This window comes from Mus pahari, chromosome 5, assembly GCF_900095145.1.
Source record: "Mus pahari chromosome 5, PAHARI_EIJ_v1.1, whole genome shotgun sequence".
Taxonomy (NCBI): domain Eukaryota; kingdom Metazoa; phylum Chordata; class Mammalia; order Rodentia; family Muridae; genus Mus; species Mus pahari.
Window position 1 is genome coordinate 152,409,650 of NC_034594.1, and position 26,363 is coordinate 152,436,012.

The 26,363-nt window shown below is 48.5% G+C and overlaps 1 protein-coding gene and 1 long non-coding RNA gene across 5 annotated transcripts in view; one reads left to right on the forward strand and one right to left on the reverse strand.

Annotated features, from left to right (window-relative positions):
• The window catches only part of Psen2 (presenilin 2), a 24,754-nt gene extending 8,234 nt beyond the window's left edge, over positions 1–16,520 (reverse strand). Inside the window, exons 1-5 of one of the 3 annotated variants that reach the window (XM_021198137.1) lie at positions 16,443–16,520; positions 5,533–5,676; positions 3,440–3,654; positions 2,395–2,536; positions 381–448 (exon numbers count right to left, since the gene is read on the reverse strand). In XM_021198137.1, the coding sequence (XP_021053796.1) occupies positions 381–448; positions 2,395–2,536; positions 3,440–3,654; positions 5,533–5,673 (566 nt within the window). In that variant the 5' untranslated portion in view covers positions 5,674–5,676; positions 16,443–16,520. Of the gene's footprint in view, positions 1–380; positions 449–2,394; positions 2,537–3,439; positions 3,655–5,532; positions 5,677–13,257; positions 13,336–15,151; positions 15,236–16,442 lie in introns of those variants that run through there. The other 2 variants (XM_029539240.1, XM_029539241.1) reach the window with 2 other exon arrangements.
• A 123-nt stretch (positions 16,521–16,643) lies between these two features.
• On the forward strand, positions 16,644–25,678 carry LOC115064051. Of its 2 annotated transcripts, none has more exons than XR_003843912.1 (3): positions 16,644–16,783; positions 17,757–17,871; positions 25,146–25,678. It is a non-coding gene; the product is annotated as an uncharacterized LOC115064051 (long non-coding RNA). The 2 variants fall into 2 exon arrangements; XR_003843913.1 differs by lacking the exon at positions 25,146–25,678 and adding an exon at positions 17,995–18,207.
• Positions 25,679–26,363: the final 685 nt, after the last annotated feature.

The following is a 26,363-nucleotide window of genomic DNA, read 5'->3' on the forward strand; positions in this document are numbered from 1 at the left end:
CACACACACACACACAAGTAGAATGTGACTCTGAGGGGTTTCCACCAAAGGGCAATAGGGTAGATAAGCTAGGAAGTACCCTCGGCTTTTACACAACACACACACACACACACACACACACACACACACAAAGTAGAATGTGACTCTGAGGGGTTTCCACCTGCTCAGTGTACCCTGAGAAGGCTTCACCAGCCCAGCTTCCTTTGCTTATTTTAAATCAGGAGCCAGAAAAAAAGACCTGGGACAGCGTACAGAGCCTACTCCTGGGTCAAAGCCTGGAGGACAGAGCCCAGCAGCGGACTCTGAGGACCCTTCCCCTGCCCAGGTCCCTCTCAGGCAGCTGCGAGCCCACAGGAGGCTGCTCACCAGCCGGCACTCACCCGAGGTAGATGTAGGTGAACAAGAAGAGGAGCATCAGGGAGGACATGATCAGCCAGCCATGGATGAACTGGACAACGGAAACAAGAGGACCACTGTAACCCCCAACAGGATGAAGACACTCCAGCGAGGCAGATGCTTCCATCCGTCCTTCCCTTTGGCCACCGAAGGATTGAAATGATGGACCCCATGGGGTGGTGGTGGTGCACACCTTCGATCCTAGCACTTAAGGGGGAGGTGGAGGCAGAGGCGGAGGTGGCAGAGGCAGATGGATCTCTGAGTTTGAGGCCAGTCTGGTTAACAGAGTGAGTTCCAGAACAAGCAGGGCCACACAGAGAAACCCTGCTTCTAAAACCCAGATGATGGACCCCAAAAATTAGACTGAGTGGCGAGGGCAAGCCTCCTGAGGGGCTTGACAGAAGGGAAGTCCCTTCCCACTAAGGAACTCCAGGCAGGTCCATCCTCAGGAGAGCTGTCTGTCCTTTCCTGGCTGAGCATGGAGGGTCAAAGACAAGACTCAACCATCAGGGTAAGATGGTACCACTTCCTCCTAGCCCCCTTCACTTAAGGACTATCCGTGGTCACCAGCTCAGCCCACTGGGCCTCCAGCAGTCTACCTGGAGGAAGGGCCACAGCTGGGCTGCACACCAGCCTGAGAAGGAAGGGAAGGCGTGGCCTCTAGAACCTACTCACCCTCTTTATCCCAACTATGACTTGCTTGTCTGGGCAATGTCATCTCGGAACTTCCCAATGACCCTGACTGAACGGATGGTCAAGCCACTTCTGTGGGACTGGCCCCATGACATGGACTGACCACAGCACAGTCACTTCCCATGCTGCTCTTAGTCTGTTGCCATGTTTTCTATATATACAAGCAAGTAGTCCTCCCCCAGACTCCCGGTGCCTTTTCCCTTCCTCCCTCTGGAGTATCCATGGGAACCCTGCCTCCTCTACATGGACAGATGTAACTGGCGAGGTCAGCTTCAGGAACATTTCCTGTGACTCCCTTCCACGGTTCATCCCCAGTTGAGCCAGCTGAGCCAATGGCCAGCTCCCTCCCTGAACCACGGCCTCCTCTTCTTTCCCTGCTCCATGAACACAGCAGCCAGAACACAAGGGCCTACCCATGCATTGCCTGTGGCAGCAGTTTGGGATAGGTAATACCTAGCTCCCCTCCCTGTGGTCTTTCATGTTTCAAAGCCTGCTGCCTAAAACCAGTGTCTAAAAGCTGGTGGCACAGTTAGGTCTAGTAATACAGGTCTGTTTAACTGGTGAAGCTAAGGCAGGAGGATTGCCCGGTCGACTTAGCAAGACCTCTAATTATAGAGAATTATAGAAAGTGGGCTGGAGAGATGTGAGTTTAACCCCTGGAACCCACATGATAGAAGGAGAGAGCGGACTCCTGACCATGGCAGACTCATGCCCCCCCCCTTCCAACACAGGGGTGAGGGTACCGCTCAGAGGTACATTTTACTAGCATGGACAGGGTCAGAATTTCAATCCCCATTTGGGGAGCTTGAGGTGGGGGAGGTACAGCACCTTTGGGGGTGATGTCAATAACTGGGGTCACATGGAGAGGCTCAAAGATCCAAAGGAGGATTCAACTCACAGGCTTCCCGGGGCCAGAAGACCTTAACTCAGTCCATGAGCAAGCATTCCTATCTAACGGGAGAGGGGAAGATGGAAAATAAGCCCAGAGAGAAGGTCTTGAGGTGAGGGAAACTAAAACAGAACTTCAGAAGAAGTAAAAGCAACTTCAGAGCAGGAGAGTGTGTCAGAAACTCTGTGGTAATGAGCATGGAAGACAGTGGGTGGGGGGCGCAGAGTTTAAAAGTCAGCACTAGGTCATCGTCCCACACTGCCAGAGAGCATGAAGAGGCAATCTATTCTGAGGAGAGAAGGCACCCCAATAGGTTTTGAGAAAGTTGATGTGTGGTAGCTCCAGCCGCATCCCAGCAGGGGTTGGGTAGAGGCAGGCAGGGCTGAGGTGGAGGGGTCGAGGGTCATGGGCCTCACCTTGTAGCATCGATACTTGTAGAGTACCACGAGAAAGATGGTCATGACCACGATGACGCTGATCATGATGAGGGTGTTCAGCACGGAGTTGAGGAGCCGCTGGCCCACCGAGGGCGTGTCCTCTGTGAAGGGCGTGTAGATGCTGAAGAGGTCACCAGAAGAGACTCAGTACCTGCTGCTCCAGGACACTCTCATCTCAGTGACCCCCAGGCTGACCATGGAGCTCCTAGAAACCCCACGCTGCTCTGTTAGAACCCTTACACTTGCTGGGCCCTGAAGAGGCCATCACTATCTGTGTGAGTGGCTTCTGCCTCTTCCGGTCAGTGACTTGCAGTGCCCTGACCTCTCTAGGTCTTCCATCTCTTGTTTCTATGAGTCCTCCACAGGCTACAAGCTTCTTAGTGCAGGAACTTTCCTACCTCCACTTTTCTAAAAAATACAAAGGGATTCAAATGTGCTCAGCAGTGAGGAGCCCATGGGGTGGGGGTGGGGGGTGGGGGGTGAGTGCTGGGGTTAGGGAAGCTCACAGTTCTCTATATTGTATTTATTAAGTCATAAAAGGGCCTGATAAGTCCTCATCATCTGCTGGAAATGTGCTAAGACTTCATTGGGTCCAACCCTGTCATCTCATACCTAAGGGGGCAGAGACCCAGGCAGGACGTGGCTCGCCTGAAGTCACTCAGTGTTTGAGACACAGTGGGCCAGGACCAGGTACTTGGTATGTAGAGCTCAGAGCTACGGAACCAGAGCTGGCCTCTGGTAAGATCCCACTTAGCCTTTGGTGAGTACTGTGTGACAGTTCATGTGTATTCGCCTGTTAATTCTCCAGGTAGCCCCATAATTAAACCCATAAAACAAACATGAAAATGGAGACAGGTCAGATATGCATCCAGACAAGTCACAGGACTGGAGCCAGCGAGTACTGGGTGTAGGCCAGAGTCCCTGCCACTGCTCAGCAGAGCTACACCAGTAGCTGAGGGAGCGTATGAGCCCCTCAAATCAACGACCACCCCAACTTCCCGACGCCAACCAGGCCCCAACTCACAGCTGCCCATTCTTCTCCGTGTAGAAACGCACAGACTTGATAGTGGCCACCACCACAATCATACACAACGTGACAGGCACGAATAGCATGATCACGTGCTTCGCCCCATACTTGAGGGTCAGCTCTTCCTCCAGGCCCGATGGTCGCCCAGGAACCCCACTGCAGGTGTAGCGGTCTGGGTCCTCCTCACAGTCTTCCTCGCTCTCCTGGGTCCTCTGTGGGAAACCACACAGTGAGGGCCACAGAGGCCCCCTCGGTGAGCTGCTGACATCCTGCAGAGGCTTTCCGAAGTAGGCCTGAGAAGGCGAACTGCGGCTTTCTAGACGTGAGAAGTGCGAGCTCTGATTTAGGTCTCGGGATATATAAAAAACATAGAAGGATGGCGGTGGAGGAGGGTCAGAGCTAGCTAGCCTGCGTAGCCACAGAAGGGCACGCCAAAGACCCTTGCCCTTCTCGAGGACAGGAGCTACGACCACTAACTAACATGGCCTTATTGGTCTAGGAAGAGACAGGCTAGGGAAGAGTCGGGGAAAGAGATCAAACATTTTGCTTGACTAACTAGAAGACCCAGCACTTCTTGGAGCAGCAAAGCACATGGCTGCCTCAGTACCAGTTTTTCACGGGGGGAGCTCCAACCTAGCTGCCCACTTGACACCAAGGAGGAAAAAAACCTAATAGATAAGAAAAGAAACTACTGAGAACAGGCGTTAATGACCTTGAACTGTGAACCCACTGAGGCTGGGAGGCTATGCTGAAGAGGAGGAGAAAGGGTTCAGTGCAAGGCCGAGGAGACACCCTCTGGCATGGAAAGGTTTTATGTTAAATAGACTCAGGCTCAGGCAAGCTCAGGTGCGATGTTTGCCTGACCAGGAGGGAGATGGCCAAGGTGACTGAGTGACCCTAGCCATCTCCTGACCCGAGGCTGCAGCAGTACTGGTCACACAGTGCAGCTACATCTATGGGTCACGGTGCCCCTGTGTCTCCCAGTACTAATGTCAGGCCAGACTCAGGCCATGTCAGAGCATGGTTAACCCATCCGGCTACCTTCCTGAACCCTTCCCTTCGGAAGGAGTTATCTCAATGTTTCTGTGACATTGGTCTGTCCCAGGCTCAAAGCATCAGAAAGGCAGGTGAAGGGTGGGAGGTGAAGGGAGATGTGTTAGCCGGCCCACTGCACATGGTGACTGTGTAGCCCACGGCACATGGTGACTGTGTAGTCTATTACAAAGCCCTGACACATAGAAGATGCGGATGCTTCATGGCCAGATGATACTGACCTGACCAGTTTCCATTTGTATTTGCTCTTCCTGAATGGAAGAATGGCTGGATTCATCCACAAGAGTCAGCTCTCTCTCTCTCTCTTTCTTCCTCTCCCTCCCTCCCTATCTATCTACCTATGTGTGTGTGCTTTTATATCTATCTATCTATCTATCTATCTATCTATCTATCTATCTATCTATCTATCTATGCATGTGTGCATGTATATATGTACATATAACAAGATAATTCAACTTATAGACGAAATGGCCTAGAAGGCTCAGTCTGGGACGAATTAGCCCTGTTGCTTTGAGCCTGTGGTAACCACACTGTAGCAGAAAACGTGGAGCGGTGCAAGCTGCTCACCTCACAGTCAGGATACAGAAAAAGAGGAGGGGCTCGGGCCTCCTCCAATGACTTGCTGCTCTCCACAAGGTTCCATTCCTTAAAAGTTCTATGACTTGCCAGTCACAGCACACTAGGGGCCACACCTTCAGCACAAAGGTCTTGGGGAGATACCTCAGATCCAACTTCAGCAACCCATAAGCCATAGGAGGGGCTGGACAGATGTCAACTGCTCAGCAGTTAAGCATACTTACTGCTCTTGTAAAAGACTTGAGTCCAGTTGCTCACACCCATGTCAGTAAGCTCACAAGTGCGTCACTCCAGCTCTAGGCGGGAGGACATTGCTTTCTGATCTCCATGGGTACCTTAGCGCATATGCATATACCTCCACGCAGATATACATTAATATGCATAATTACAAATCAAAAAGACATAGGCACCCCATGGTCCTGTTTTAAGGCCCACAGTTGCTGGGGGGGGGGGGAACCTACCCACTGGGCAGTGCTCTCTCCATCCTCCGGGCCTGGTCTGCCTTCCTGGCAGGAGCGAGACGTGGGGCTCTCAGCTGACATCAAGGATGTCCGCTCATCACACACCTCTTCCTCGCTGTCAGAGGCCATGAATGTGAGCATGGTCTGCAAAAGAAGCACAGGGACCCCGTTCCAGACAGGGGCCGTTCCAGACAGGCAAAGGCAGTGGGGATGTTGGGGGCCGTTCCAGACAGGCAAAGGCAGTGGGAGTGTTGGGGGCCGTTCCAGACAGGGGCTGTTCTAGACAGGCAAAGGCAGTGGGGGTGTTGGGGGCCGTTCTAGACAGGCAAAGGCAGTGGGGGCACTGGGGGCCGTTCCAGACAGGCAAAGGCAGTGGGAGTGTTGGGGGCCGTTCCAGACAGGCAAAGGCAGTGGGGGTGTTGGGGGATGGGTTGGTGCCTTGAACACCCCGAATAGGTCTTGTCTATAATAAACTTCCTACATACACGTCAAACAACAGCTCAAAACCGGAGTTCCAGAAGCCAGCACAAGGCCACAGCAGCCTTGCTTGGGACTGGCTTGAGTGGAACTCCTGTCACATGGAGCAAAACGTCCAGTTAGAACAGTCAGGGTCACTCTGAACTGTCAACATGTTTGTTCAATCGATAATCATCTGTGGGAAATCTCCTGTGCTTGGCTCCGGAGCTATAGCCTTGAAGAAGTAAACCCTCTCGTCTCATAAGAACAAAAACATCATCCAACTTGACAAATGGCGTGTCGGCAGAGGATGAAGGAACTTGTCCTCGGAAGCTGAAATTCCATGCTTCCTAGAGGGGACTGTCGCTGGAGGTGGAGCGAACAGTGTGTAGATCAGACAGTGGCCACACCAAGGCAGCCTGTGTCAGCTCAAGGAAAGCTGGGTGTAGACAAGTGTTGTCCATGTAGCTGGTGATGGTGAGGCAAAGGACAGAGGTCAAGAGGAAGTGTCCTGATGGGGGGGGGGAGATGTCCTGAGGGGTGGGGGGAAGTGGCCCAGTGGGGGTTAGGCTGAAGGGAACACATGCTAGGTGGGAGGAGCTGACTCAGAGAACAGAATAAAGAAAAAAAAAAAAAACTAAGATACTAGCCAGGCTAGACCAGGTTAGACCAGGCTAGACCAAGATGAGGAACAGGATGCTACCAAGGAAGGTTGAATGTGATCCAGTGATCCACAGAGTGTCTGGGGTTGAAAATGGGATACCATTAAGGGTAGGGGTACCTGAGTGTGGGGTACATGTAGAGTCTCCAGTTTAAATGTGGCAGCTAAGTCCAGGAGCCACTCAGCCAGTAAGGGGAGTTGATCCCTGGAAGTACCCACACTGAGGAACAGGGTGGAGGGGGAAACATCTGCCCCCCTGACGTAGGAGTTCTGTATGGTTCTCCAATAATATACTCTGACACAGCAGCACCCTGTAGCACCCAGTAAAGCTCCAAGTTCCCACGTTTTGGGTTCAGGCACAACCTTTGGGAAGATCTGACTGTGCTCACATCTGGACAGACTACTGCCACTACCAGCCATGTCACCTCAGAGTTGAGCTTGTGCTACTGAGGTAGGAGCAGGCCTGTTCTTTGTTGAAAGCTTGTCTCCAGATTAGTCACTCTCAGAAGTCATGTGATCTTCAAGTGATTAGACAGGGTCCCTTCACCAAGGCAGAGCTGGTGGCTTCCGAGTGAAAGACAGCCTTCCTGGCTATGGCCTGGATAATGTCCATAAGGACTTCCCTCAGTCTGACATGACAGAGATGACACAGTGCCTGCCTCTATTTACCTCTCTGACTGGACCCTCTGTCCTCACAGAGCCCCCAGAAGCTGTCTCTCGGGGTCTATCAGACATTAGGAGTGGGAAGACAGCTGCAGAATACCACAGACACAAGAGTGAGGTGGTGAGGACCAGGCACAGTCCACATTAGTGCTCCGTCTCTTGGGTCTTGAGGACTGAGAAGGGCAAGGAGTGGGCCAGAAAGGTGTACGAGCTTCGACAGAGACAGAACATTCTGGAAAGGTGTAATTATTCAAGTATTATGAATAGGATGGGTACACAACACCATCTTGTCTCAATATGGTGGTGAGATCAGGGGACCTGCTAGGGTAGACCATCCCAGGAAAGGGTCCGAGTGTCTGACCAAGGGGAAGGGAGCTTAATTCAGTCTAGGTACCCCCTAGGAGGGTAGAAGAGAAATGCCCTTTTATGGAGGTCACACACAGCAGAGCATGGCCTAGATGCTGGGTCCACTGCCCTCATACTTGGCATTGGGAAGCTAAGCTGAGCTAAGCTAAGCTCAGAAGGCGTTCTGTGCCCTGGAGCCCAGGCTTGGGAACCAAGAGTCTATACAAGAGAACTCAGCTTAAGGGGACACAGCTTCAAAGGTCAACTCGCTCTGGCATATGGGGAAATTCTTGCCAAGCAGGGGTCTGCAAGACTGTAAGGTCCCCTTCCTCTTTGAGAACTGACTGTCTGTCATATCTTAAACACACACCCACTGGACCTGAGGTCTCTTCAGTATTCCTTCCAGCAACAGTGAATTCTCTTCTCACAGATATCTGGATCAGGGATGTGCAGAGCCTGCCCATGCCTGAGGCCTTGGGTTTGATCCCTGGTCCCATGTCAAGGCTATCCTTAAACCTGGGTATTCTGTTGCTGGTCTCTGCTGGGCTAGGGCAGACTATTATCTTATCTGTTGTGATAAGTACTCTGACAACACAGTTCAAGAGTTTATTCTGGCTCATTGTACGCGCACATCACGGTGGGAGGAGCTTGAAGTAGCTGTCAGTCACATCTCATTGACAGACAGGGAGCAGAGACTGAGGAATGGATGTAGCTGATTGGGTCATTCCTACACACACACACACACACACACACACANAGAGAGAGAGAGAGAGAGAGAGAGAGAGAGAGAGAGAGAGAGAGAGAGAGAGAGAGAGAGAGACAGAGACCCCAAGGGACTGTGTCACCCACCATGAGCTTGTCCTCATACCCCAGCTAACAAAATCAAGATAATTCCCAAAGGCTCATCTCCTAGGCTAGATGTATAGACTCAGGAATCTGAGTAGATTCTGTCAAGTTCACAGTTAACCATCATATCTGTACATTGAAAATGTGATCTGTAAGCTCCACTCTAGCCTAGGGTCTGGGCAATGCATTTTGAGATGGCGCCCTACACACACATAGCCATGGCCTCCCTGGGTTGGGTCGGATGCAGGAAGGCAAGGGAGCCTCTTACCCAGTCCCTCCCACTCTCATGACTGTAGGGATGAAGCTGTACGCTGTACAGCCCTTAGTCCTGGACACCCGACCTGGTCAGACAGCAACTAGGAAGAGAGGGGTTCGAGCTTCTCAGACTTGCAAAGTCTCCAAACAACACCCATGGAGAAAGAGGGCTGCAAAATCTAGGCATGCGATGCCGGGTAGTATGGAGATATGATAAAATATATGTATAGTAACAAAAGCAGGAAACCCCAAAGCTATGCAAAGATTCAGACCTTTTAGATCCGGAAATGCTACAACTTGGAATTTTATCTAAGAAAAACCATTCATACAAAAATATGTGCTGTAGTTATCTGTTATCATAAAGAGTAAGAATGACTGAAATTTCTGACTCTCTTCTCTGGTACAGGAACTCACTCCCCCTCCCCCTCCCCCGCTTATCTGCAATTCTACTTCCTGTGGTTATAGTTATCAGTGGTCAAGAACATGAAGTGGAAAATTCCAGAGTAATCAATCCATAAGTTTGAAATAGCTTTCACTACAGTAGATTGTTGTAATTGCTGGTTTGTTGTTATTAATCTTTTGCTGTGCCAAAATTTATAAATTAAACTATCACAAATATGTATGTTCAGAAACCAAACCAAAACAAAACACATTTTACAGAGGACTTAGTATTCACCACCACTTATGGTATCCATCCATCTGACGAGGACTATTACAGGAACACCAAAGCCTTACTTCAAAGAATACTTAATAACACTTAAGTGACATTAAATTGAACAGAATGTAAATGTTCTTATAAACATCTGAATTACACACACACACACAGAGAAAGAGAGAGAGAGAGAGAGAGAGAGAGAGAGAGAGAGAGAGAGAGAGAGAAAGAGAAAGAGGACTTGGAAAACTTACAAAATATGAAGTCATCTTTAAACTGGTTTGTGGGTGAGGTTTTTTTTGTTTCTTTGTTTGGTTTTTGGGTTGTTTTTTTTTTTTGTCTTTGTATTTTTCTGCGTTTCTCAATTTTATTTATTTTCAGACAGGGTCTCAGGTATCCCTGATTGACTTCTAACTCACTATGTAGCTTAGGATGGCTTTGAACTTCTGATCCTTCTGCCTCCACCTCTCAAGTGGCATGAACCACTACATCCAGCTCATGTTACCACAGGGGTCCAGCCCAGGGCCTGCACACTAGGCAAGTTCTTTATGGAGTTACATCTCCAGCTCCACCCCGCCCTCGTTTTTAATAACCAATATGGGTTGCATCTTCAACCTACTGATTTTTTTCTCTTGAGATAATGTCTCCCTAAGTAGCCCTAGTTAGTCTAGCACTGGATGGGTAAACCAAGCTCGCCTGGAATTCAGGCTTCAGCCGCCAGAGTGCTGGGATTAAAGGCCTGTGTCACAGTGCCTAACAAGCCACTGGTTTGTAAAAGGAAACCATCAACACACAGGGTTTTCTCCCCCTCCAGAATCACCTGCTTGGGGAAACAAATGAGACTATTGGAAGCCAATGACATAATCGCCAAAGCCCTGAAAAACAAATGGCTGCTTCTTCCATTCCCCTTTAGAATCCCTAAGGGCCGTCCGCAAGGCCTCTGTGTCAGCTTTTCAGTCTGAGAGCATAAAATCCTTAGAGGGAAAAAAATCGCCACTAAGGAGCACAGAAAAACAACAACCCCACTGGATCCGCATCAGAGCGATGCAAGGAGGTCCTGGGGGAACCTGACTCAGCACAGGCAGTGATGTGCAGGGAGCCTTGCCATTGCTGACGTCAGACAACCAGCTCCGCATCCCAAGAGTCCACAGGAAGCACAGAGGGGCTGACAGGGAAGTGTGGACTGAGTGCGGAGGATGGAGGACGGGCTGTTCTGGAAGCCCTGCCGGCATGGCAGGGTGGCTGAGGGATTGAGGACCTACCCTCTGCCGACTTTTACTAACTTGAGGACTGGAAAGGAACGTTGATTAGCTGAACTAAGAAGTTCCCCAACCGGCTCCTGCAATTATCAAGGAAACCGGGTGACCTAATTTTCTCAAACCTGCTTTTCAACAGTGGAGAGAGGCAAAGGATTGCCCTAATGTTTAAAATCAGTGGTCCAGGCAGGAAAGAGATTTCGGAATGCCACGGAAAATTCTAGCACCTCATGGAAAATCATACTCCAAAAGTGAACTGGAAACTCTGGGACACAAACAAGTCTATCTGCAGAGAGGTTAGGACTCCCTGCCGCTTTTCCAAAGGGCCAACAGAACAATGCCCTTATCTTTCAAAGGGTCACCTTCTGGGGTCACATGGCTACTTCCCAGAACTTCCATAACCCCTGGAAAGTCCCACTCTTCCTTCGTACTAGGGAAGGGTTTCCCCCAAACAGGGTACGCCCTGCGACATCTCCCAGATTCCAGACTTACTTCTGACCCAAGTCAGTACCTGACTGTGTGTTGGGCTGGTCTATCTGGCACTTGCCGAATGGTTCTCCTGGCTTTTGGGAGATCTCAGGCAGAGCTGGAGTTAGAAAGCCAGACCCCAGACCCTCACGTGGCTTATGGTCTGCATTAAACTCCATTACCTATGTCTCTCTTGAAATACCTGGGTTGGAGTAATTTTCCTCATTTCATGAAGTAGCCCGGGAGACAGGTAGTTAGGGGGAAGAGACAGGGAGGGTACTCCTAGCAAGCCACCCTCAGGGAAAAACTAGAATTTTTTCCTTTCTTTTTGTTTTATTTTTTGAGACTGGATCTCACTGTATATAGCCCTAGCTGTCCTGGAACTTGCTCTGTAGACCAGGCTGGTCTCAGACTCAGAGATCCGCCTGCTTCTGTCTCCCCAGTGCTAGGATCAAAGGAGTGCGCCATCACCACCACCAGGTGCAGAATATTTTTTCTTTAAATGAGACACAGCAGCCAGTGGCCGCATAGACTAGTGTGACATGAACCATACTTCCTGGACCTCTTCTAGCCATGGAAGGTGGCAGGGGCTATTTCCTCCTCTGAACAGCAGGGTAGTTTCCCTTGAAAGACTGGGGAACAGGTGCAAAGTGTCTGGCCACAATGGCTAGTCAGTGAGTGGGAGCCACGATGGAGACAGGAGGGGACTGCCGAGGGGATTAACAAAGCCAGCAGGTGCCCTTCCTTGGAAGCTAGGGAACTGCTAGGCCACCAGACTCACAAACCAGAACAGGACAAAGGCCAGGTCCCAGGGAGATCCTGTTTCCCTCCAGCCTCAGTCTGCCGATGAGAACATTTTGTCAAAGGAAAGGGGAACTTGCACGGATGGCGTCAAAGCTGGAGTGAATACCTTAGGGGCCATTGGCTGGTCCCCCATTTCACAGTTCAGGAAACCAAAGCCCAGGGGAGCTGGGAATAGCAGAGACTCAAGGAGACCGATAAGGACCAAGTTTACAGGTCTCTAAATTGCCCACAGAAGACGTCAACTCCCATCCAATCAGGACCATCAGGTTCCTGCAGAGACCAGGCAACCATCCACACCCACACCCTCTGGCACTTTGAGAGTGTCCTCATGCATTTGGATGGCATGTATCTTTGCTACGGGCAAGGATGTATCTAGAAACAGCCCCTGCCCACTCCCAGATCATGCCAGCTCAAAATTCTTAATAAAGTGTCTCACACTCTCCAGACCCAGGGGCTCTGAGCCCCACTCATTCCTGCTGGCCTGTGAGGCTCAGAGGTGGACCCGCAATGAGGGAAGGAAGTGGGTTACTGATTTTCTGGCTCAGTTCAAAAGACAAGTGGAAAAGTGTTCCGACAGGGGGCTAGTAAAAGAAATAAAGAGATTTTCTTTTTTTGTTTGTTTTGTTTTTGTTTTTGTTTTTTCAAGACAGGGTTTCTCTGTGTAGCCCTGGCTGTCCTGGAACTCACTTTGTAGACCAGGCTGGCCTCGAACTCAGAAACCCGCCTGCCTCTGTCTCCCAAGTGCTGGGATTAAAGGCGTGCGCCACCACACCCGGCGAGATTTTCAATGACTCATCGCACCTACCAAGTTCAGTTTTCTAAGATGTGTCAGGTAGCTTTCTGCTACTAAAGCAAACATTTGAAATATAATTTACATTATTTTAAAACAGGGTGGTTTACTTTGCCTTGGATTTATAAGCTAGTCCAGGGTCAGCTGGGCCTTCAGCTTTGGGCCTGTGGCACACCAAAACTACTCAACTCAGGCCCAGAAGGTGGGAGTGCTAACAGCCTCATGCCTCCAATGACTGACCAGACCTTCTACCAGACCTGAGCCCTGAAATACCTGCAGGGACCCAAAGCAGCGATTCCCAGGCTGAGGGGGAAAGGGTGTCTTTTAAAGACATGTTTTTACAATAAGTATGTGTTACTTTTATTTTTAAAAGCATGAGGAAGTTTCTGGCTGAGGTGTAACAGGAAGGTGGTCAGCCATTTCATCCCCTTCATCTGCAAAGATGAACAGAGCAAGCAGCCTGCTCTCTCACGGAGAGGCCACAGAGAGCTGGCGCCCTAAGGAGGCCTTAACTTTCCTGAGGACTGACCTGGCGTTTTTCTGTCTCCAGAGTGTTCCAGTGGCAGCATTACCATCCCTAAGTCCAGGAAGGAGAGACTGCATGTGGACTGAGCAGCACTCCCCAGTGGCCATAGCCCGACAGGTGAGCTGACAGTGACAGAAAGCTTTGCTGTCTGCGGGTTCCAGCTGATCAGAGCCCAACCTTAAAGAAACAGCTAAAATATAGCCACACAGGTTTTTGTTAGAAAGATCCATGTGACCTATACACACACACACACACACACACACACACACACAAACATACACACACACACACACACACACACACACACACACATACACAGTTCTTTCTCTCCTCTCTCAGTTTTGTTTTTTGTTTTTTGCTTTTTTTTACTATAGCCAGGATGACTTTTGTTTTGTTTTGTTTTTCTAATGAAGAGAACTCACTACTACAGCCAATAGGAGTGACATTAAACTCCAGATGTCCCAGCCTCTCTACCTCCAGGCACTGGCATCACGGGCATTTTGGGTTGGCCTTGAACTCAGAGATCTACCTGCCTTGCAGTTTGGGGTTTGGGGGGGCGAGTGTTAAGCTGGAGGGATGGCACTTGTCTAGAATCAAAAGCGCTAGGAGAGGGAAGCCGAGCAGGAAGTCTGTCATTAACTTAAAGCCTGCCTTGGCCACCGACAGAGTACCAACCCAACCAGGGCCACACACCAAAATCCTGTCTCAAAATAAATACAAAACATTTTGTTTTTTCTCCCAGGTTCTCAGGAAGTCGTTAATGAAGACCTCACAGAAATGTTCTGAGTAGCAGTTTGGACACAGGTAAGAGGTGACTGAGCAAACCAGTGTACAACTCCAAAGGTGCATACATGTAGCAATGTCCAAATCCTGTGCTAACAGACTGTAGGGGCACACGGCTGGGCCCCTATCCCTGACACCCACACCTCAGAACTCAGGTTCCCAACATTAAAGGAGCCATAATAACTGTCTCAGTGTTCCTTTAGCTCTGTTTGGTGACTGAACAGTTGTTGCTGTGTGGTTGGTTGGTTGGTTTTTTGGGATAGTGTCTCACTATGTAGCTCAGTTGGCCTGAAACTCACTACACAGCCCAGGCTTGTCTTGAATTCACAGCAGTTCTCTTGCTTCGGTGATTCTGCACTGGAATTATAGACATGAGCTATCACATTACTTACGCTTCTTTTTAAAAATTAAATTATATTTTATGTGTATAGGTATTTTGTCTGTATGTATGCCTGTTTAGCACAGATATGTCTGTGTAGTACGTTTGTGCCTGATATCCACAGAGGTTAGAGGAGGCTCGCCTAGAACTGGAGTTACAGATGGTTGTGGGCCTCCATGTTGAACAGGAGTTCTCTGGAAATGAAGCCAGCGCTCTTAACTTCTGAGCCATCCCTCTGGCCCCAATAGTACGTTTTTATAACAACTGTGTTAAACCCTGGACAAAATGGCTTTTTATCATGAATGTCCAATTCCTATCACATGGGCGTGTCACATGGTTATTATCACCAACAACCCAGAGAGGCCAAGTCTGGTGAGAGACTCTTACATGGCAAACTGTGCAGTGGAGCCGTGAGCAACCACAGTAGGGCCACTGGACAGGGTATGGCTAGACGCTGCTCCAGGCCAACACAGCAGCAGCGGCAGCCTCTGGCAGCATTCCGCATTCTAGTCTGTTTCACCTTCTCAGAGAGTAGAAATATTCATTTCCACATACAAATGGATGTACGGCCTATATTTTGGGCATAGGTATGGGGCATGTGACATGGTAGGAGATAGTTCTCCAAACCAGACCCAGGGTCCAGCTCAGTCCGCACCTCCACTCACCCACACCTACTCTCCGTCAGCTTCCTTCCCATCCTGCACCTCTGCCACCCTTAACTCCATCTCTGCCCACCTTATTCTAGCCGCTGTCCCGGGAGCCAAGGAATGAACCCAGATGGTCACCTCTAGGCTGAAGTCAGGATGCTGGCCCCTTGACCAACACAGGATCTGCTTCTGTTTCTTAGGCTCCCACAGAGCCATCCACACCTAAAGGAAAACTTGAAGCTTACACACCTGAAGCAACTTATACAGAACCTTTAATTACTGCCCAAAGTCTTGGCTGAAGGCCTGAGAGGCTCAGGTGTCCACAGAGGAACTATACAGCCAGCAGGTGCACCTATTCTGAATGGTGGCCGAGAGACTATTCTGGGGACGGCTGTCCATGCTGAGTTAAATTGGTCTGCATCTGTTCTGATTTTGAGGCTCTCTAATCCTCCATCTGTAAATGGATGCAGTCATTTCACAACCGTTCATATCTTTAAGGGCGAATACCTAAGCAGAGGTGCCAGGACATTTCATTTAACTAGCAAAGGACTTAGGTCTGGATAGCAGAAACAGAGGCCCAGGCAGCAGGCTCTAAGCCTGGCTCCCCTGTATCTTACACAGGAGACCTTGGGCAACCGCACTTTTTAGTTCTGGGAGTTGTTCTCCTCACTCTCCTTTTCCTCCCCTGGCCAGCCGCATGCATGCTTGGCTAACACACAGCTACATCCTCAGCCCTAGGCGCAGTTTCTTCATCAGTATAATTCAGTGACAACTAGCTCTTGCTTTCGAGTTCCTTCTGCTTCAAAGGCTTGATTCTGGGCGTCTCCCTTCTGCCTTAAGGGATTTACAAAACACCAAACACTGCTGGAAACAGGCCCTGTCAGGCGCCCCTCTCCTCACACAGAAGTTCTTACTCCCTATGCCATCTACAGCAGAGCCCAGGTAGACCAGGTCAGAGCCTGGGTAGCAGGGACCAAAATGCCTGGTGAACACAGCGGTGAGACCCACGTGCACTGGCCCTTTAACACCTCACTCCGCGCCTGGGGCTCTGGAGGCAGGAAGGGACGCGAGGACACCCGGACGCGGCCAGAGGCCCAGAGCTGCTCCCCACGCTCCTTCCAAGACCCAGTTCTGGGCGGGCCGCACTACCGCCTCCCCGGCTCTTTCTCCTAGCCCCTGCGCGGGCCGCAGAGGCCGAGATCGCCGCAGGGGCCGCAGCCTGGAGCCCAGACCCTGATGCCCCGAGAAGGCAACGGAAGCAGCGGTCAGGGGCGTGCGCACGAAGGGCCTCGCTGCATCCCGGCTCTCCATGCTACCGGCTACCCGCGATCGGTGACAGGTACCCGGCCGCACACACCCAGCCCCCGCCCTCCGCTCACCTGCTCCGCCGCGGCGCAGGGTAGAGTTTACGCCGCGGGCGGAGCGCTTCTCTGGGGCTAGCGCCGGCCCCGCCCACTGCCCCGGTTCGCCCGCGCTCCAGACACGCCCCCGGTGGGGACACGCCTACTTCCTGGCTCCGCCCCTTTTCCGTCCCTTGGGCGGTGCCAGGTTCCTCTGAACACTTGCGCCTTCGTCATCGGTTTACAGGAAAACACTGGGTGCAGAAGGTTCAGGCCTTCGCTGCGTCTTGCCCTGGAGACCGCAACATCATATTGACATTGAAATCTGAAGTTGGGTAGTGCCTTTTCTTAGGGGCCTGGCAGCGCCACGGGGACAAGGGGTGGGTATTTGCTTCGTGATTTCAGGAACCTCTGCTGCCCCTCCCTCCTCGGGTTTCATGCACTTTAAAATGTTGTCTAAAGTAAACTAACATCGTGAGCCTTCTCCTGATTGATTTTTTTCAGAGTGCTTCGGCGACATACATGGGGAGCTCTGGGTAAATATGAAGTGGGATAAAATTGCAACGAGATCTACGATTATGCCTCGGGGTGGGGGCAGGGAGGAGTTGTGATCGCAGGATCGGTCTGTGGAATGAATTGAAATTGTCAACAATTTGCCACAGTTGTCATTATCTCAGTAGCTTTATTTCTCCTTTAATTACTGTGAAATTCGTATAACATAAAATTGTCATTGTCGGGCTGGGGATGTAGTTCAACTAAGTGCCTGCCTAGCATGCAGGAAGCCCTGAGTTCAATACTCAATTCTGGTGTATGCATGGCCAAGTAATCCTGTCGCTAGAAGTCCAAGGTCATTCCTAGCTACATAGCAAGTTCGAGGCCAGCCTGGGACACATTAGACCTTGCCTTTAAAAGAAAAAATATGGCTGGGCAGCGTGCACACCTTTAATCCCAGCACCTGAAAGGCAGAGACAGGCAGTACTCTGAGTTCAAGGCCAGCCTGGTTTACAGAGTGAGTTCCAGGACAGCCAGGCTATACAGAGACCCTGTCTTCACCACCACCATACCCGCAAAAAAGTAATCATTTTAATTTAATGACTTCAATGTGTGCTGATCTGGCTTGTGTGATTATAAAACAGCCCATTGCTTAAAAAAATAAAAGGCAGTTGTATAATTGAAAGGTTTCCTACCCCTCTCCCTGACCCTGTTAGCCACCAACCTACTTCTGAGTCTGTGGACTTAGCTCAACATCTTGAGTTTTTTTTCCTTAACACAATTGAGAAAGTGGGTTCTACCTGGCGGATAGCATAGACTGATTAACGGAGGTCTGAAATCTTCCTCTTCTGCCTGTTGCAGTTCCTTACCCTTTCTGGACCTCGGTTTCCTCATCTGTGAAAGGAATAGTGTGAGCGCCTTCAGCAAATTACAGAGAAGTGAGGGGGCAGGGGGCAGCGCGGACCCTGCACAGACGGTAATCGTTTCCTTCCTCTGCCTTCCTTCTCAACTTAAGGTGGTGTGGGTTTCATTTTGTTCTGTTTGACATTGAAGTGATAGCCCATAGTACTCTTCATGTCCACTGTCCCTCCCCCTGTAGGGGCAACATCCTTCTCTACTACAGATGACTCTTATCAGTGGCAGCAGCACCACCACGTGGAAGTTGTAACCAGGAGTTCTGGACCTTGGGCATGCTCACCACACTTGAAAAAGCCCAATTGTGCTGTAATGGAGGCTTCTCTATTGAACAGGACTCATGACTAACACACACAGGCCACTGTCTCAGTCTGTTCAGGCTGCTATAACAAACCACCAGAGGCAGGTAACATATAACAATAGAAATTTGTTTCTCCACTGTTCTGGAGGCTGGGCAGCCCAAGATCAAGACCTTAGCAGGCTTATTGTCTGGAGAGGACTTGTGTTCTAGTTTATAGGTAGTCTTATATGGCGTCCTTCTATGATGACTACGTGGCAGACAGCACAGAATCAGTAGACCTAGGTCTGAAATCTCCCTCTTGTCGATCTCATCCATGAGACCTGCCCAAAGGTCTTAACCTATAACCATGGGAGTTTGGATTTTAGCACAGCAGCTTTGAAGGGACAAAACCATTAAGACTTCAGCGTATGCAGAACCTAAGTAATAACACAATTCCCAAAGACTGGGCAGTTATCTGCTACCGCAGTGTAACCTTGCCTAGTCTGATCTGGGCATTTAGCATCTTAGGTTCTGGGCAATACTTTCTTTGTTGGACTCTTATAAAAATTTTAGTTATATATTTATATTTTGGATGGCAGTTATTTTAAAAATTAGGTATTTTTTTAATGTTTAGACTTTGTAGAACACTTGTAAAATACAAAAAGAAATAAGTAGAAGAAAATCATGTGTTCATCTTTTTGTTGTATTTTTTTTTCTAATACCCCTTTGGGTAATTTTCTTTTTCTTTTGAGAATGCTATATGGGTCTCATAATGTTGCCAAGGCTGATCTCGAACTAATGACCCTGTAGCCTTAGCCTCTCATTGAGAATTTATTATATGAGGATCTGGGAGGAAAATGTGGGAAGTTGGAAGCCTTGCTTCTCACAAGGTAGAAGAACAGATGAGCAAATGGGTTCTAGGAGCAGTGGACAGGAGCTGCTCTCTGAGTCACAGGGAGCCCATTCTGTGTCAGAATAGTCTCAGTCTCAGTCGGAGATGTGGTGGTTTGAATATGCTTGGCCCATGAGAAGTGGCACTATAAGAGGAGTGCTTATTGGAGGAGGTGTGGCCTTGTTAGAGGAAGTGTGTCACTGTGGAGGTGAGGCTTTGAGATCTCATATATGTAGCAAAATTAATTAATAAATCCTGTCACGGGGTTGCTTCCCGCCTCAATGGTTTATGTTCCCGAATGAAAGACACACACACACACACACACACACACACACACACACACACACACAGCCTTTATATTTTCATATGCCTTAAGCAGCTCAATAGCTGTGCAACTGCCTAACTCCATGTCGTTGGAATCTACCTCCCACCGGTTCTGACCCTTCTGGGGCCACTCTCTTCTCCCCTCTCCTGCACACACTCCCAAGGCATGGAGTCTCCTCTCCCCTCTTCTTCAGGGGTCCCAAGCCCAGGAACCCTAAATCCCACCTCTGTCTCCCCTCCCCAGCAGCTATTGCCTGCTGACATTTTTATTTACCAATCAAAATTAACTGTGGGCAGGTTCCCAGAAGCCACATGCAGACCCTCTTGTGCAGTTTTGGGGGGGACCCAATTAGCATTAGAATAGAAGCTCAAGTCTGGCCAGTGTGACAGGGCCTCTTCCTGACTGTGGAAGACAGTGTCCTCGCTGCCTGCGGATGGAGACGTGGAACTCTTAGCTCCTTCTCCAGCACCATGGCTGCCATGCACTGCTGCCATACCATGCAGATAGTAAACTAAACCTCTGAACCTGTAAGCCAGCCCCAATTAAATATTTCTTTTGTAAGAATTGCCATGGTCGTGGTGTCTCTTCATAGCAATGAAACTAAGTCAGGAGGGCTCCAGAGAAGGGAGCCAGGCTGTCAGGAACCCCCAGCCTCCAGACAGATATTAGCCACGCATCCCTTGTTACATCAGTCATGAGGCAGATACTCTAAAGCACATCTTTCCTTGCTAGGGTATGAGGGCTAATGTTGGTTATCCGCTTCACTGCCCTGAGTGACACTTGAGATATCTACAAAGCATACTTCTGGGATATGTCTTCTATGGTATTTCCAGAGATGATTGACATGTAAGTCTGCAGAGTGTGTGGGAAAGAGCTGCCCTGATTGAGGACAGCACTGTGTACTAGGTTGGGGGCCTGGGAGGAGTGGAAAGGCAAAGAGAGGGGCAAGCTCTTATACAGGCATGCTCTACCATTCTTGAACAGGTATGGTTTTTGCTGCTGTGTTAAGGAAATCTGACTCTTCAGCCTTTGAATGTGGACAGGCACAAGATGCTCATGGGACATTTCCAGTTCTTGGACTAAGGCTATACACTGGGCCTCCTTGCCCTCAACCTGTGGGTCATGACTGTTCAAAGGCTTTCAGTCTAACTAGCTACTAGCTTCCCTGTCTTTCTCTGATTCTATAGGTTAATCTTAAGTCCTGTCAATAATAATAACATATATACGTATGTACGTGTGTGCGTACACATGCATATATACATGTATACCATCTATCTATATTATATTTAGATACAAATATGCATATACATACACATTTATATATAAGATATAGATAGATAGATAGATAGATAGATAGATAGATAGATAGATAGATAGATAGACAGACAGACAGACAGACAGACAGACAGACAGATAGATAGATAGAATCAATTCTACTTTAGAGAAATTTGTCTAAAATGTAGATAGGGCTTTACTAGTAAGTCTGGGCATTGGCAGCCGTCACCTGTAGGATTATACTCAGTCCACCTGGTGACACTTACTTGTCATCAGGACACTGCGTGACCACCCTTTTCTCCACACCTTTGGATGATTTTGCTTCTCTGAGGAGGACGTTTGTTTCCTTTTGAGGAGTCTGCTCTTATCCTTTCAGTCATTTAAGCCAGCAGTTCTCAAACTGTTTGGATTTACACACAGTTTCCTCCCCTACAACCAACCGAGACCTTCACAGACACTGACTTGTGGGACTGTGGCTATGGAAGCTTTCCATAGGTGCTGACCAGCTTTCTGGGGCTGAGAGAAAACGTCTGGCAGGATTGACTTCAAAGGAGGACAGTGTCTTTAGATTCATGACATCAGAAGTTTGAGTCCATAGTCACTTGTCCTTGAGCCTATAGTGACACAGAATATCGTAGCCAAGACATGTGACAAAAGAAACCTGTTCCACTCATGGTGGCCTGGCAGCAAAGAGAGAGGAAGTAGCCGGTATCCCAGTGTCTCCCTCAAGGTCTTCAGTGTCTGGACCTCCTTTCACTGGGTCTCACTTCTACTCAGAACACTTTGTACTGGAGGGGGGGTGGAGGAGTTCCACAGGAACAACCAATTATCTGAAGCTCTAGACACCAGCAATTGTGATGGTCTACACTTGAATTCAGTTCTAACACTAGCTACCTGGAGTTAGGGCAGATCTCACAAACTAAGGGCTTGGTCCCTGAGACTTACCCCTCCTTTAGAGACAATTTCTAGTCTTTGATAATTTCACCTCTTGGGTACAAATTGGGGGTTCCCCTGGCCTCGTAGGGTTTGAATGCAGAGTGATCACTACATTGCCTCCCAAATTAATACAGAGGAGGTTACACAGGGCAGAGAGGAGCAGCCAGGTGAGGGTGAGCAGTAGGCCTGCCGTGGTCCTGAGCCCATGAGCCTCTTTGTCCCTGCACCATGCTCCTGACACAAGCCAGTGTTCACCAGCTTGGAAGCTCTCTGGATTGTGCAGTTTGTGGGCTTTTACTTTCTCCCAGTGTTAGGGACTGAATGGCTCCTCACATACTGAGATGTCTCCTTCCCATCTCTAGTTTAGGACTTTGAAAAGATGAGGATTTCCTGGAGGCTTCATCCCATAGACGTCATTGACTAACCCCATCTCCAGCTCTTAGATGGATGGGGCTCAAAGCCCCAACTCCTAAGTGTGATGCAGCCAGCTGCGGCATCCCTCTAAAACATCTGCTCCAAGCTCAGTTCCTGCCCTGACTTCCCTCGATGCCTGTAAGTCTAAGGCAGATGGACCCCCTCCTCTCCTAAGTCTTCAGAGTATTTGCTCACAACAACAGAAAGGAAACTGAAACTCCTTGCTTTATACACACCCGGGATCTTGCCAGTCTGGAGAATGCAGATAATAGAGCTGTGACATCACATCAGTATGGCTCCTCCCAGCTCTGCCTTCCCACATTAAATATCTATTCTCCAGCTCAGGAGGTAGCTAATGAGAGTTGCAGGTTACTTCACACAGCTAGGAGCATCTAGGTTGCAAAGCAACTCTGCATGACACATTGAGAGTTGTATAACCGATGCACTTATCTTTGGGCACAAATCCATAGGCCCCAGGAGTGCTTACCTCCAGCTCTAAGCCAGAGACTTAATGCTGGATGAATTCCATCAATAAGTGCCCCCCTCCCCCACCGCTGCCCATATCCTGCATCTCTCAGACTTACATGGGGTTGGTGCTACTGGGTCATAAGTCATTGCCTTTCACTCTCTTTTCCCATTTTCCAAAGCAGATGGTTTCATTGTAACGTAGTTTTGAGTCCTATAACCAAGGGGTTTACAGTTTTATCAATGGCAGAGTAGTTTATGTTTATTTTCCCACAGACAATATCGATCAACTCTGGGCAAAATATCTCAAAAACCTATCAGTTTCAAGCAGCCTATAACAACCCAGACCCAAAGGCAGAAACAGGAGAGTATCCGACTCCAGAGGAAGAGCCTCGAGGTCTTCCTCACAGCTCTCCTCAGGGAGTACAGACTGTCTGAGGCAGCTTGTGGGTGGGGGAGCTAATGCTGGTCACAGCTATGTTGGCGCTAGGTCCACAGATGTAGCTGGAGGCTGCCAGAGTGTCTGGACAATACTACAAGAGTCAGGGCTGAAACGAAGACAGCTGCAGAGGGAAGACCCCCTCAAATAGGCACATAATTCTCTCTCAAATCCGTGGCTGCTCCAACATGCATCACTATATTACAAAGAGGAGAATGATAAGAGAAAAGTCATCGGGAAGATGTAGCTGTACTATTTAGTGGTACATGGACCAAATAGGAAAGCTTCTATACCTGTGAAGTAAAACTTCGCATTAAGGAAGGAAGTCAAAAATGACACAACAGAAGTTAAGAAGTATACCAGTCCTCTTAGGACTTGCTGAAAAACAATCTGTCTGTCTGTCTGTCTGTCTGTCTGTCTCTCTCTCTCTCTCTTACACACACACACACACACACACACACACACACACGCACACACACACTGTCAGTCCTTTATCTATAAGTCCATTAATGTCCCAATTAGTTTTCTGATAGAAATTGACAAGTCCATTATAAGTGTTTAACAGGCACTAGGTGTGGTGGAACGTACCTTAAGTCCATAGGAGGCAGAAACCAGTGAATCTGTGGGTTCGAGACCAAACTGGTTTAGCTAGGCCAACTAGGTCTGCGTAGCAAAACCCTGTCTAAAAAGAAAACAAAAGAAAAGAAAAAGAAAAGAAAAGAAAAGAAAAGAAAAGAAAAGAAAAGAAAAGAAAAATTTAACAGGAATATAAAGCATCTCAAATGTCCAAAATAGTTTTGCAATAGTTGAATGACTCACAGCCTGATCGCCAGACATTTGCAAAGCTGTGGTAATAGGACAGTAAGTATTGGGCTAAAGGCAAATAAGAGAATAGAGAAGTTGTAGAGAGATAGCCAGTTGCTTTTTGACAGCGAGGCTAAGCATATTTGATAGATAAAAGGAAGTCTTTTTTTTAAAAAAAATTGATTTCACTTTTTGTGCATTAGTGTTTTGCTTGCATTTATATCTGTGCACTATGTGTATGCAGTGCCTGTGGAGGCCAGAAGAGGGCGTCAGAACCCTGGGAGTGGGAGTGGAGTTACGGACAGTCTTGTGAGCTGCGATTTTGGTGCTGAGAATTGAACCCAGGTTCTCTGCTCTTAACTGTTGAACCATCTCTTCAGCCCTAAGGAAGTCTTAACAAATGGTGCTGAAGTGATTGGATAAATGTACTGAGGAAATGAATCTTGTCCCCTGTCTCATAAATCTAAATGTAAATGTTGAGAATATAAAGTACCTGAGAAAAAAAACCATTCAAATAGTCCATGACCCTGTGTGCACACATATGTGTGTATGTGTATGGGCACACACATACAGACATAAAAGAAAAATGAAGATCAAAGCTTTTCCATTGAGCATCCTTATGAGATACCTGTTTGATATTTTGAACACCCTCCTCAAATCCTTTGTCCAATGGGAGTCGACTTCTCCCCTCTCTTCACCTCCCCTCTCCTGTCTTTTCTCTTCTCCACTCCTCCCCTCCCTCTTCCACCCTCTCCCGCCCAACCGTGTGTAGCCTCCAAGAACAACATGTCCCTACAAGTAATAGAGCCCCCTTTATTCCTACATGTGTCTCTCCTGGTCATTGGCAGGGCACTCCCTGACCTAAAACTCTAATCTAAGAGAGATGCAAAAACACGAATATCTCAAAAGTATCGTAGTTTAAAAGACAAGACAAAACAAAACAAACAAAAAAACCATTACTCCAAAACACAAACCAGTATCTACAGGTTGGGGGTGGAGCATGTGTATTATATACGCAAAGCCTCAGCGCCAATAGCTAAACAGAACAGGGCAGTCCTGCTTACATGACATTTGACAATAGACATAATCTATGTGAATGACATTACCATAGCGATCCCTGTAGAGACTGACTGCAAGGGATACCAGGTCACAGACAGGACTGTGGTGTGACATTACTGGGTTAGGGTGTCTGCCTTCCTTTTTATTTCCCACTGCAAATATGTGTTATCTTAAACTTGGCCAATAAAAATTTGAAGTGCTCATTTTATCTTTTCATCTTCTGTTTTTCTCCCCCATGCAGTCTAAGAGGTTTTGTCAAGCTAGGAATCTGGGAAATGTTATTTCATTAACTTTTTATATGCGTGAGAGAGTGAGTGAGTGAGTGCGTGCTTGTGTGTGTGTGTGTGTGTGTTCCTATGTTTCTCTTTAATCTGTCCAGAATGCTCTTGGAGAGGAAAATGCATGCTTTCAATGACATACAAAAAAGACTTTATTTTTTCTTTCAGTTCCAGCCATGTGCCAGTAGAGCCCTTGGGAGGGTGTCCGTTGGTCTACAAAAGGCACGTGTCTCTTCTTGAACATCACTTCCTTCTCTAAGTGACCTCATTGTGATGGATACAGCCTGAAAAGGGTTCATCTTACAATTCATTATTAAAACAAAGTGTAGTCCTTGCAAGGTTTGGAAGGAAGCAAAGCAGATAGCTGCCCGGAAGAACTGGAGCGTGCTCTTACCGGAAAGCAGGCCATCTTGTGATGCCCGTGAAGAGATGTTTGTGGATTATAGGAGCTGTGGGGGAAATAATGAGAGAGTGGCTTTAGTTGGCACCAGAAATAAAGGCCTGGGGGTAGTTGGAAGTCTATACTGCAGGGGTTGCCCGAGTCTGACTTAAGGGGTTATGTAAGTGATACAGGCTTTTGGTACCCACGCTTATCCTCAAGCTAAACAGCTGTTTCTGGCACAAGGTGAAGAATCACACAGATTGATTTCAGAATTACTTGGGATGTGTCAATCCTGAGAATGTGAAATAAAACTCAGAAAACAAGCAGTTTACTGTGTTCTCTGTTTAATCACTGGGGGCAGGCAGGGTTCGGTGCCTAGGGGTGGGCGGTACCCAGGGAGTGGGCGGTGCCCAGTACCCTTTGGATTCCTTCTGTTAAAATTGCTATCTGACTTAATATACAACCCCAACGAGGGGAAATCAGTTTCATTTTCCTGCTTCATCATAGTTGGTTCTGAGTAACTTCTGGCCAAAACCCCAATCCGCTTCAGAAAGATTTGTCACCTGTGAGAACATTAAAGCGAACGTGCTGCAGATTCTTGGAACGGTTTGCCAGCAGAGGCATGAGTGTGCATAGGTTAGTTGGTATTGACAAGGGTTCTTTGCTTAGCCTAACCTTCCTCAGGCTCCTGACTCTTCTAGAGCCATCCATACACTGCCTCTTTGTAAGGCCTGCTTTTAGCAAAGATTTGTTCAAGTCCGTTTAACAAGAACCTCCCAGGGCAGAAGAAACAGAATATAAAATGGTCCCGACTCCCCACCTCCGAGGACTAAGAACAGGAGCTGAGAGAAGAGAATTAGAAAAGAAAAAAGAAGAGGAAATGAAGTGGGAGGGGGATGCTGTTGGGTGAGGGAGTGGCAGGAATTAGGGCGGTGTGTAGGAGAGTGGGCCTGGTCAAAATACATTGTATACATATATAAAATTCTCAAAGAATTAATAAAAAT